The 13,529-nt window shown below is 41.2% G+C and overlaps 1 protein-coding gene across 3 annotated transcripts in view; it reads left to right on the top strand.

Moving 5' to 3' along the window:
• CTBP2 (C-terminal binding protein 2) overlaps positions 1-13,529 on the top strand; it is a 274,992-nt gene that overhangs the window by 153,485 nt on the left and 107,978 nt on the right. For 2 of the 3 annotated variants that reach the window (XM_056849544.1, XM_056849545.1), the window contains one exon: positions 1,185-1,348. The exons of the other annotated variant lie outside the window; for it this stretch is intronic. In XM_056849544.1, coding sequence (XP_056705522.1) covers positions 1,291-1,348 — 58 coding nt within the window. In that variant the 5' untranslated portion in view covers positions 1,185-1,290. The remainder of the gene's footprint in view (positions 1-1,184; positions 1,349-13,529) is intronic. 3 annotated transcript variants of the gene reach the window in all.

The raw sequence follows: 13,529 nt of genomic DNA, 5'->3' as shown, positions 1-13,529 counted from the left end.
ATTCAGTGCTCCGGGGTATGATAAAATCCATAAAAAATTCTTGACTTCATATCCGTGCGTACAGCTGTATTTGCTGGAACTTTGGCTATATGGTACAGTGTGGTAGCCTCCAGCAAAGTCCAGATAACAGGGCTGGAGGCAACCATGAGTCCTAATGGATGCATATTGTGATTGCTATAATAATGTGGTTAAGCTTGAGAAGGAGCCTGGAACTGCATATATGCTAATCTCTCTGCCTAAGCCACGTTGAAGTCCAGAGAGCTCAACGTCAAGCACTCATGACAAATGCATATTTTAATAGTACAGTGCTGTAAAAATTCAAGTTCAGTTTTGCAGAATTTATATATCTGTCCATAAATTTATATATCTTCAGCCGGGGAGGGCAGGCTAGAAATGGAAATAATAATTTAAAAATTATATATCTGTCCACCGGCCACGGAAAAAAATTAGATACCTGCTCACTATCTAAGCCTTTTCCTTCAACTCTGCCCATAGTCTGGTATTTGAGCTCTGGGCATCTGTTTAGCTGCAACATCTCATAGGATGGCTCCTATCTATAGCAGCATCCTGCCTCAGATAAGTTATGTATTGAATGGCAGGTGTGTCATGCTATACTTTGTGTTGTGGTATCCTCATGTCAGCTGCAAATTTCTCCTTTAGATGTAATCCCATTTATAAGAATTTGTTATTGCATGTCTGCCACATGAGTGTGTAGGGAGGGTCCAGGGAACAAAACAGTTTCAGCGTGGCATGTATATTTGGAAACGTTATCACCACTCCTGCTTCATTCCACTCGTATCTCGTCCCTGTCTGGTCACATAACATGTTCGGGGATCAAATATATTGCTTTGCAGTAGTACCAGCTAACTGTCTTCAAGTGGTTCAAAATCATCATAGCATGATTCAAGTTGTGGTGCCCCAACAGTCCTTTCAGCATTCTCCGAGAAGTAGAATGTGACTTTTGTCAAGTAGACCTGGTTTGTGGAACCTGAATGGATTTAGGCAAAACTAGCTTACTCCTTTACCCCTTAGTAACTGTGGTTATGGGTTCTGTCATTTACAACTAATTTTTTCGGAGATCAAAATTGCTCAAGCCATTTCATTCAAGTAATACAAATAGCATCTATAGTCACTTACAGATCGTTACTTTACCAGGAGCTAATGACGTACAACTCTTGTTTCAGGATTCAAAGTGACGTTATGCACTCGGACTACTGTGAATTTCTATAAGTTCTTCGGGGATTGCTTTATCCTTTGATTTACAAAACTTACAAATAACACAGTAGAGCAATGGCACTTGTGGACAAACACAAAGTCAAACGACAGCGATTGGACAGAATTTGTGAAGGTAAGCCCTGATGTAATCTATGTATCTAACAAAAATATTCCTAAGAGCTTTAGAAAACTTGTAAAAGTGTTCATTGTTGTTTCTTGTTATGGAGAGCAGATTCAGAAGTAAAGTGGCAGAGCGTAGCACCTTAGTTGTATCTTTGTGTCTCCCCACTGCATCCATTATAATTTTCATCTCTCGTTCATGATAGATGACAAGTAACGGTCAGAAAAACATTATATAATGTATTCTGGAGTTACCCCACATGTATCCCTAATATGAAAAATCTTTCGGCCAGCCTTTGAGAAATAATTAGAAGTCACGTGTATTGATTTGAAACATTATGTTCTTTATTCTTGGTTGCTTAGGGCTGGTGCATGTGTAACGATCTAGCTCTGTGGGTACTCATCATGGTACTTGTGAGCTCTAGGGGCCTCACTGACACCTTTCCTGGTGCCCACCAAGTGTTTTTAGAAAGATTGATGTGGCCAGGTATGGCTTTTTTGAGTTTTCTATGTTTATGCTATAATGTTGATAATGGCTTTCTGTAAAGTTCTTTCATCTGTCCATGTAGAGGAGTGATAGTCTAAAAGCGCAGTGGGACTTGATTCTGACTAAACATGACTGGGCTGCACAGCTAAAATGCTTAATGCACCTAACTGGAACTTCTGTTAAAGTTATCTGATCTTCAGAATTTGAATGTGTTTTTATAATTCAGTGGAAGTTGATAACAATATCATCACATCGAATGTTGATCACTTTTCCCCAAAAAATTATGTTCCTATCAGAATTTGGCTAGAATCTCTCTCTTTACTATACATGTGCAAGAAGCTCTCCCCAGACCTTCAGCACCAACAGTTATTGTTACAAGTATTGGTGCAGGTTAAAAATGTCTGGGCTCATGAGAGAATGGCTCGTGTAAGGGGATAACCAGGAGAAGAAGTATTTTCCCCAGGCTAGCCTGATCTCGTCAGATCTCAGAAGCTTAGCAGGGTCAGGCCTGGTTAGTATTTGGATGGGAGACCACCAAGGAATACCAGGGTTGCTGTGCAGAGGAAGGCACTGGCAAACCACCGCTGTTAGTCTCTTGCCATGAAAACCCCAAAAGGGGTCGCCATAAGTTGGCTTTGACTTGACGGCACTTTATACACACACACACACACACACACACACACACACACACACACACACACATGCGTTAGATGCCTGTAAAATGTAGTCACATAGTGCCAGATAATGGTTACTAGTTCAGGTTACTTTGTTGTTGCTATAGATGTTCCCTTGCCTCTGCCAGAGGTAGCCAACATGTGGTATGAATTGTGGAATTGTGGAAATGAACATTGTAATAATGTCAACGCACTGGATAAGTTGTAGTGTCCCTGTTCTGTGTATCATGTGGTGTCCTAATCTATGTTCGATGTCATAAAAGTGGTTGCCACTATAATCAGCTCCTTGCTCACATAAATGAATAAATGAAAAGACAGTGTCTAAAAGAATGTGCTAGCTAGTCTTTTGATTTTACTGTTAGTACTTTTCTCAAATTTACCTTTGTCCTCTCATTAGAACCTTTGGCAATTGCCATAAAGACTAACAACAATATTAAAGGTAGGGTTGCCAGGTCCCTCTTTGCTATTTGCAGGAGGTTTTTGAGGTGGAACCTGAGGAGGGCGGGGTTTGGGGAGGGGAGGGACTTCAATGCCATAGAGTCCAATTGCCAAAGCAGCCATTTTCTCCAGGTGAAATGATCTCTATCAGCTGGAGATCAGTTGTAATAGCAGATCTCCAGCTAGTACCTGGAGGTCGGCAACCCTAATTAAAGGTCTAGAAATAAATGGTCAAATACACAAGATCAATATGTTTGCTGATAATCTGGCAATATTAACTATAAATCCTAAAGAATCTTTACCAGGATTAATGAGAGAGATCCATGACCATGGATCAGTAGCAGGATTACGTATTCATTATAAAAAATCTGGAGTGTTATATATAAACATTAAACCCAAAATACAATATGAAATCCAAAATGAGATAGGTATCCCAATATTTCATAAACAACTTAAATACTTGGGAGTAACTATTCCAAAGAATTTAAATAAAGTTCAGCAGTTAAATTTTCATCCAGTGATCCGACAAATAAGAAAAGATGTTAAAAGATGGCCCCACATATATTTGACAATCATGGGCAGAACCAGTGCTATAAAAATGGTAGTGTTTCCAAACACTCCCCATAGTAATTGAACCAAAACACTTGGCCAAGTGGCAAAAAATATTCACTAGTTTTATTTATCAAGGCAAAAGACCTTGGTTTACAAAGACTTTGAGACAAAAGAGATTGGATTAAGGGGGATGGGGACAACGTAGTATAAATAAATATTATGAGGCAAACCAATTGAGAACACTGGTATTATATCTGGAGGAAGCCTCTAATAAGCCATGGATAGGTATGGAAGCCACGGGGAAACATCTATAATTAATTGAAAAAATTGTCTTTGGAAGGGGAAAAGTAAGAGATATAAAATGGATGAGAATCTTTTTCTATACACTACATTAAAAATTAGAATAAATGGAAAAATAAATTAATTCCAGAAATATCCCCAGCGCTTCCATTTATGCTACAATTTTTTTATTTAGACAAGCCAGAGAAATATGTTAAATGGAAAGAAAAGGGGATTTTCAGAATGAGAGACTTTTATGACAATGTAACTCCCCTTACTGTAGTACAACTAAAAGAAAAGCTGCAAGGAGTATCAATGAACGGGATTCTTTTTCATCAATTACTCTGCCTCCTTATGAATCCTACAGTAAGACAAAGTATGAACAGAAAGATGATGAAATTTGAACAGATCCTAATGGAACATATGAATAGTGCAAAAGGATTATATGTGGTGCTCATGCCCTGTAGTGTCACAGTTTAGGGGAAAAATATTTATAGAAATGGCAAATATTACACATCAAATCATCCATGCTACACCAGCATTGGCTCTGTTAATAATCTGAAGGGAACAAAATGGAAAAGCATCCAAGGGATTAATAGTGTTTATGTTGATGGCAGCCTATAGGGTAATAGCAAAATGTTGGAAAACCGCAGAACTTTTAACATAGCATTCTTGGTATTCTGAACTGTGGCAAGTAGCTATGGTAAAAAAAATTGACACATTAATGGGCAGCCCATTTCTGAAGGGGGGGACAGTTAGGCAGTGACTGGGAGTGGTGCCACCACGTCTCCTCCACAGAGGCTTCCCAGTTGGAAAAAAGAAAAATAACTCCGGAGAAAAGTCTCATTCATTTTAGCAAGGTTATGTCAGCAAAATAGCTGGCATAGCAACACCACAGTGTGAAGGGGTGTTTCCAGGCTAAAGGGGTTAGGAAGTTGCCTAACGGCAGCTCCGCCCCCCCAGGAACACCTCCCAGGAAACTGGTACAGGGAGATATGCTGGGGAAATGTCAGCGGGAGGCCGCACCAGCATCTGAGAGCTGTGCTGCCGCTGCGGTCCAACAGGGCCAGCGTAAATCGCCCTATGCCAGCGGGAGGAGGCCAGTGCAGCTCTGCGGTGCCCAAGCGCCAGCGGAAATGCCCCCCATGCCGGTGTTAGTGCCCATTATCACGGGATAAATGGGCACTTACGCCAGCACGGGTTCACGTTGGCTCCTAAGGCAATTCCCCCCCCTTAGTGGTTAAGAGTGGTGGTTTGGAGCGGTGGACTCAGATCTGGAGAACCGGGTTTGATTTCCCACTCCTCCACATGAGCAGCGGAGGCTAATCTGGTGAACTGGATTTGTTTCCCCACTCTTACTCACGAAGCCAGCTGGGTGACCTTGGGCAAGTTACAGTTCTGTTAGAGCTCTCTCAGCCTCACCTACCTCACAGCGTGTCTGTTGTGGGGAGGGGGAGGGAATGGATTGTAAGCTGGTTTGAGTCTCCCTTGTGGTAGAGAAAGTCAGCATATAAAAACCAACTCTTCTTCTTCTTCTCCTCCTCCTCTTCCTCCTCCTCCTCCTCTCTCCCCCCTCTACATGTTGATCACCCCAGTCTAAAAGTGCTTGTTTTCAAAGAGTTCTGTGATGTCACTTAGTACACTGGGTTAAATAATCAGAGCAGAATGGTTCTGTTTGGTAGTGAATTCTCCTTTTAGTCTGGAAAGGCTTATGCAAACTGGTCGCCATAAACCTTCTATCATAGCATTTTTCAGAGATGGTATTTCTTCCAAAAGAAGCTGCAGTTTTTGACTGACTAGTTCAGCCCTTATGTTGTGCAGTCATTATCTAAGGTCCAGTCTGGGAAAATGCAAGCTTTTTGGCCTTGGGCTGTGTGAAAGCTATTAAAGGATGCAAAATAGCATTGTACAGACTGCTATGTATTGTTATCTAGCTCAGCATGCATTTAAAATATTAGTAAAAAAATCAAGACAAGGATTTTATCACGTAGTCCCTTTTTCAATGGCTCTAACAGTAGGTCAAGACCACCAACCCCACTGAGAACTTTCCACGTGTATAAGAAACCTTCTACAGTGCTAGCAGGGTATGCTTTTTTGTGCTTGGGGAGGAGGGGAATAACACAAATGAAAATATGGAGTAAATAAATACGGTATTCTGCAGGGGGGTTACTCATAATGTATGATATGTCTAAAGCAGGAAAGTGCAGCTAAACTTTTTGAGATTAGGTTCATTGTTCATTGCAAGAAAGGTACAATCCATAAAGCACTCCTTTATAGTTAATTTTAGAGGGGCTTGTGCAGAAGAATTATTTGTGAAAGAAAGCTGCTGTCTGTAGCTTATGCATCTCCACTGTCAGCCTAGACAGTATGTGTTACTTTTATTTACTTCCGAGATAAATTGAAAGTGGAGCCAGGAGTGACAATGTCAGACTTTCTAATGTGTTCGCTGATACTTCTTTCTCATGAGAGTTGATGGTCATCTTATAAAAGTTTTACAGGCAGTGGCAAAAAAACAAACCATACAGTTTCATTCAATCAGCAGTAGTTTCAGTCATGTCTTGTACAGACTTAGCTACATCTCAAGATAAAGTCTATCTAAAATGATGAGCAGATTTTATGAATTCTGTGGGGAAAGGAACTAAGGCATAAACAGTAAAATTTAAATGTTTAAAGACTGGTGCAGAAGTTCTTCATTTATTTTTTATTTTTCAAAAGTTGTTTGGTTAAAAACTACAAAGTTAATAAATTGATTACAGCTCGAACTTTTCTAAGCATGAGGTTTCTTCATCAGATACACAAGGTTCTTGGCTACAAAAATCATTTGTTAGCCTTTAATGTCCTATAGGATTCTTAGCAGCTTTTGCTACAAGACTAATTAATATGTGTTGCACCTGTACTTCATCCTCTAGCTCAGAGCTTCTCAAAGTGTGTAATTGAATCTTGGGGTCGCGAAAAAGTCGCCAGCCCCCCTCTCCGAGCGCTCCCTGACTAAGCACTACGAAGGGCAGGTTGTAACATTTTTCTGCAGGGGGGCGGCAGGGAAGAGCGCCAACACAGCACCTTTCCCCCCCAAACAGCCGCGGGTCCGCCAGAGAAAGGCCTGCCGTCTCCCGCCGTCCTCCCCCTCTCCCCCCTCTTCTTTCTTCCTTCCTACCTTTCATCCTTTCTTCCCCAGTTCCTTCCTTCTCTTTCCTTTCCCAGTTCCTTCCTTCCTCTTTCTTTCTCTGTCCCTCCCCACATTTTCTTCCTTCCTTTCATCCTTTCTTCCCCAGTTTCTTCCTTCCTGCCTTTCTTTCTTTCTTTCTTTCTTTCTTTCTTTCTTTCTTTCTTTCTTTCTTTCTTCCTTCCTTCCTTCCTTCCTTCCTTCCTTCCTTCCTTCCTTCCTTCCTTCCTTCCTTCCTTCCTTCCTTTCTCTGTCCCTCCCCCCTTCCTTCCTTCCTTCCTTCCTTCCTTCCTTCCTTCCTTCCTTCCTTCTTTCCTTCCTCAGTTCCTTCATTCTCTTTCCTTTCCAAGTTCCTTCCTTTCTCCATCTCTCCCCCTTCCCTTCCTCTACTAGGGCTGCCAACCTCCAGGTGGTGGCTGGAGACCTGGCAACCCTAGCATCTCCCCCCACACCGAGAGATCTACACCTGGTATGGCCCCCAAATGATGTTATAAATATGCAAATGGCCCTTGGCAGGAAAAAGGTTCCCCACCCCTGCAGTAGAGAAAAAATCCATCCTTAAAATCCTTTAATAAATGATATAATTATAGGTACACCAAAGAATTGTTTTAAAATAAATTTCTTTATGATTTATTATCAGTAAATGTTTGGTTTGTATACCAATTTTATATACCTATATACCCGGCGGGGTCCCCTAAATTTTTTTCGAGCAAAAAGGGGTCACGAGTGGAAAAAGTTTGAGAAGCTCTGGGCTTCTTAAACTTTTTCCACTCGTGAGTCCTTTTCTCCCGAGAAATGTTTACGCGACCCCAGGTATATAGGTATATAAAACAGGTATACAAATCAAGCATTTACTGATAATAAATCAGAAAATTTTTTTACTGTTGCCAAATGTTTCGTGACCCCCACATTCAGTTACACAACCCCATATAGGGTCGCGGCCCACAGTTTAAGAAGCTTTGCTCTAGCTGAAGTTTTTTTGTGCCATTTTTCCCTGCAAGAATGATTCAGTGAAACCCTATTTCCCCTTTCCCCCTCCACATTTCTTCAACGCTTCTAAGTTCTCCATGAATTATTTAGCCATCAATTGAGAGCGGCCGATGCCGGTGATTGTTTTGCACACATAGGTCTCCAGTGAAACCCGTTATTGATACCAATATTCCTTGGTAAGCAGAGTTCTCCATAAGGCTGGAGCAAATTTCAGACACAAAGGCGAGAACCAGTGCTTGGGGGGGGGGGGGTGAATAGTCTTCATTTCTTCATGTAATACAGAAAAATGTAAAAGCCATTCCACCTGTCAGTTAATTAACCCAGTCAAAATTGGGTTAATCTTCTCCAGAACACAGTGGAAGTATGTGTCCTTTGTAATTCTAAAAAAAAAATGCTGACAACTGCCAGACCTGTATGGCGGGAAACTGTGAGCTGTGTTTCTACCCATCCAAATGCCATAAATACGCAGGTGTAGAGCTCTATCTTATATCTAAAACAGACTTTGAACCTGACTTAAAAGCGTTCCATCAGGCAGCTTTGGATTTTTCAAAAGCCACCCTTCCAGTTTGAAGTTTGCTATCAGATGTGGTTGTTAAGTGTACAAGAAACTTACAAGGATCAGAGGACAGAGCATTAGATACATTTGAAGTTTAGATTATTTTCCTCTGAACAATGAATTTTACAAGTCTTCCTCTTCCATCTGTTTTTTCTGCCAAAATGTTTTCCCTAATCTGTAAAGGTACAGTTTACATAAAACAAGAAATCCATTTGTTGTTTGCCAAGTACATTTGCAATTTTAATTATACTGAAGGGATTTAATGCTGTCATACAACAACAGCAACAATCTTTTGCAACGACTATTAAAAATTTATGAGTAGAAGAAGAGTTGGTTTTTATAACTTGCTTTCCCTACCTTTAAGGGGTCTCAAAGCAGTTTACAAACTCCTTCCCTTCCCCACAACAGGCACCTTGTGAGGTAGGTGGGGCTGAGAGAGTTCGGAGAGAACTGTGACTGGCCCAAGGTCACCCAGCTAGCTTTATGTGGAGGAGCTGGGAATCAAACCCGGTTCACCAGATTAGAGTCTACCACTCCTAACCACTACGCCATGCTAGCTAAAAGACTGACTAAATGCAGTTAAGAGATACTTTAAAAATAATACTAAAATCTTGCCCTTGGCTAAAGTTCACAGGATTTCAAATCACTGCAAACCTTTCTGGTGGTTGTTTGTGTTGATAGTTATCATGTGGTCATCATTTGTAACGATATGGCTCTTCATATGAGATAACATGTCTTAAAACATAGCTACTGTAGTGGAGATAAAAGAATACTTTCCTTTGATTTCACATCCAGCAGAGTGGATTAGAAAAGGATAGTTCTATACTGATTGAGATGTAATATGTAGAATGTAACATTCCACTTGTAATGAATTTCTTTGCCTTGGAATTGTCCTCTGTGAGGCACAATGGTTGACCACTTGTGCAGATGATATAAAATAAGGTTGCTGCTTGTATTGGTATAATATATCTACAAGTCCAATTCTGAACAGGACCCTAGAGTGTGGATCAAAAAATCTACACAATGGGTCCAAGGACGAATATGGGATCTTTCTACAATCTGGAAGGAAGCCCCAGGTGCGTTGAAATACGTGAACTGTAAAAAAAAAAAAAAAGGATTGCAAAACATATGCCAAGACTATATTGTGAGATTGTAGGGCCAGCCAACATTGTGGAAGATTCCAGCATGGGGGAGGGGAGACACACAAACTAAAAAAGATAAAAGATAGGAGGAAAATAAAGGTGCAGAAAGGAGGAACAAAATAGGAAAACGAAAGGGGGAGACAGAAAAAATTAGGGGGGGAATACTGGAGAAAAACAGAACAAGGTAGATGAGTGGGAAAGAAGGAAAGGGGGGCTACTAGGGGAAGGGGAAGCTGAATAGAGAGAAAGGGTATGGGAGAGGCTGCAGCCACTTCTTATATTGGCACCCACTTGTATTGGTATAATTGGTAGGTCTCTGAAGAAGTGGCATGTAAATGTGTTAAATAAATAAATAGCCAAATAGGATGCAGGACCTAAATACGACGCAGGACCTAAATGTACATCAGTATGGAACCGGCCAATTTCCTAGCCTCCAAGGTCAAGGCCTTAATACTAAATAAAAAGTAAGGCAAGCTGTACCGTATGTATTGGAAGCACATAATTATTCCTCCTGTGCTTAAAGCTCACTTCCCTGTACTGCCATATGAACAGGTACATACGCATACATATATTGAAATAGTTAAGACTAATATAATGGAACAAACATTCCATTAATGGACATATTATTAATAGCAGTGTTGGTCCTACAGAAGTGGAAGGTAGAGGAGGTTGGGTGAATACCATTTATTGAATTTAGACTAGTATTTAAAATAACAGAAGAAAACATTGGAGGCAAAATGTATTTTGGTTGAGGTATCTTTACATAGGAGCAGCACAGCATACTGTCAAGCGATGAGTCACTTTGATTGAGAATGATTGTTCAGTAGTACTCCTTTTTAGAACAGGAGTTTGTAGGTAGTAGAACTGAGACCCTTGTGGGTCAATATACCTGCCTAGGGGAAATGAAGCAGAGGAGGTCATATGCTTGGTCCATTTCAGCCAGGTTCCAGGACTCTCTTAGGCACAGAGAGAGCATTAGCTGCTCTGGTGGAGGATCTCTGTCTATTGATGGAAAGCAACAGTGCCACATGGTTGATCTTAATAGAGGTTCTTACAGCTAGCAATCAGGTATCGTGAATGGTGTGTAGCTTTCCATAATGGCTGATTTGGGATGGTTTTATGCAATTTTATTTATTTGTACTCAGTTTTACCCAAATGTATGTTGTTCCTTTTATATGCCAATAAAGGCTTGTGTTGTGTTTTGTTGACCTTAATAGATCTGACAGTAGCCTTTGAAACTCTGGATCACTGTGTTTTGTTAAATCATTTGGAGAGTGAGATAGGTGTGAGGGGAATGGCTTTTTTGGTCCAGTGTGACATTTTTGTCCAGTGTGACACAACTCATTGTGTCACTGAGGAGGCAGAGTCAGGTGCTTGGAAACTGACATGTGGGGGGCATTGCAGTTCTAACCCTTCACATATGTTTAATATCTGTCTCCCCTCTTAATGAGATTGGCCGTAGCATTGGGATTGGTGTCATCAAGTAGCCCATTGAAGTCATTACATGTCATTGTGCGTATGGTGATTATGCAACACCTGATCTCCCTGATACATGCTGTCGCCATTTTGTCTGAAAGGGCCGATGCACGTATTTTCAGCCGCAGTGTACACGTCCCAGGGCAGATTTCCCAAGGTTCTAGTTTGTGTGTGCTGAAGTGAGAAAATACATGTTTCTACTTTCAGACAAAACGGCAGTCGTACATCTCAGAAGGATCGTGTGTTGCGTGTTTTTCCCTTCACATGATAGAATGTAAAAAGGACTCAAAAATATGATGACGGCCAGCTTTATCTTTTATGCCTCCAGAAGTGTCTGTTAATTTAACAAGAAACTCATCTTTCAGATGGAGGGCAGCCCCACCCAAAACAGGCCAGGCAAAGATTCCCTGGTTATCACTACTGTTGGCCAAAAGTACCTCAGTTTTGAATGCTGTCAGCTTCAGTTTATGGGCCTAGAACATTATACCTAGCCCACTACAGTACAAAAGCCACAGGATCAAACAGAATTCTCCCCTGTTCTGCCTTCTGACCCTGGTTCGCAGGTAGGATTGAAATCACCTAAGTACAGCATCTCTGATACCCTTCATGACCAGCTTGTCCAGAAGTGTGCCATGATTAGTGGTATTTAAACCTGCCAAGAGGTACAGGAGAATCATTCCTTGTTTCTTTTTAGGCAAAAGTCATTCTTCGGAGTGACGAGGAAAGTTTCAGTTCCAATACCAGGCCTAAACCAGATTTGAATGGGAGCAGATGGCTGCAGCAGCTTTTAGACACTTTCCTAGTAAATAAAAGAGAATATGATCTGATAGCATTTGCACCTCTTTCTAGATTAAACACAAGAGCACTCAAATCCTTATAGAAAAACAGATAACAGTTCAAGTGATTGTTCTGTGATTGTAGTCAGTAATACTTGGCCCTTCTCGAGTGAATGTTCCCCGTAGGTTTAAGTAGACCTTCCTTGATTTGCAAACGGTGTGTAGGTTCCGAATCAGGCAGACGGGCAGTCATCCCTACCACGGTGAGCAATGGTATTCTCTCTTCCAACTCACAGATGTTTTCTGTGCACATGTTCCTCCCTTGTCTTGCATCAGACACATCAGGGCACAGGGGAATCTCTGTGACAAGATTTAGAACGTGAGATAGACATGAGACAAGCTGTGCAGATGAACATCTTGTACATCACATTTAGTGAAGTGTAAAACAAGCAAATAAAGCCCAGCAGCTCACTGAGCATTACCCAATGTTGCAAGCTTTATAACAGAGGAAGGAATATCATTTTGCTTGGTGTGTTGGGCTGCTGGCACACAAACTGGAGGCCTGTCTTTTTCGTGTTGTATGTTGAGGATCTGATCCTGGGCATTGTTCAACCATTACTTGAACTCTGGATATGACCACTCTCTTAACAGTTGTGTGGTCCCAAACCCCAAAGAACATTACATTCTGCAGATGATAGCCTACTGGTGGTCTCCAGCCCTAAGAATGTGCAGCTGTCCTCGACAAGAGCCAGGGCTTTTTCGGCTATGGCTCCGGTCTGGTGGAATACCCTCTTTAGCAACAGCAGAGCCCTGCAGGACCTGAAAGAGTTCCGCAGTGCTTGTAAAACAGATCTGTCCTACCAGGCCTACAACTGAGGGCAGCTGCAGATGTCAACTATGCTGGCCTCCCTACCTCCCCCCCCCTCCCATTTTAATTGAGTTATGTTATGATCTATGGGGGAATGTCTGGCTGCAAGATTCCTCAGTGGAAACTACTTTCATTGTGCCATCTGTTGTTTTTAGCGTGATTTATGATTGTTTTTATTGTTTTAATGGAATGATTAGTTATTATGCCCGTAGGCTGGCTTTAAATGTTGTTACCTGCCCTGAGCCTAGCTTCGGCTGGGGAGGTTAATAAATAAATAAATCTAAGTTAATAAATTAATAATGAAACAGGGTTTCCTATTTTCTAGCTATGACTGCAAAGTAATCCTGTAAGGTTGGGTGAACCAAATGGTTCAGTGCTGACTGAAGATGAAACATACCATGAGTAGGAGAGGTTGTACCATTTTTATGTAATATGTTGCATGTAATTAGCTTATGAATTGCTTTTATGTCAACAGTTTCTGGGTAGTCGTGTAGCAGTTACTCTGATAAATTCTGCAGATAGCTACCTCCCCCAAATTAGAAAAGCTTGAATTAGATCTTCAAATATCTGATACTGAGCTTAGAAATAATTATATTGGAAACACAGGGTAGGTTTTATATTATTCGTAATTGCTTCCTTGTTCACAAACCATTTTATATTAAAGACTGTGTCTCTGGAGTCAGTAGGGGCCAGTAGATAATCTGCTTATCAAAAACAAACGCTGATACTCTTGAGTCTGTGTACACTCAGCTACTTCTGTGGACTTCTGCTTCAATGGCCCTGGCCCCGGTCC

This window comes from Euleptes europaea, chromosome 5, assembly GCF_029931775.1.
Source record: "Euleptes europaea isolate rEulEur1 chromosome 5, rEulEur1.hap1, whole genome shotgun sequence".
Classification (NCBI taxonomy): domain Eukaryota; kingdom Metazoa; phylum Chordata; class Lepidosauria; order Squamata; family Sphaerodactylidae; genus Euleptes; species Euleptes europaea.
Note: the sequence above shows the minus strand (reverse complement) of the source record. Positions and strands in the feature narration are given on the sequence as shown.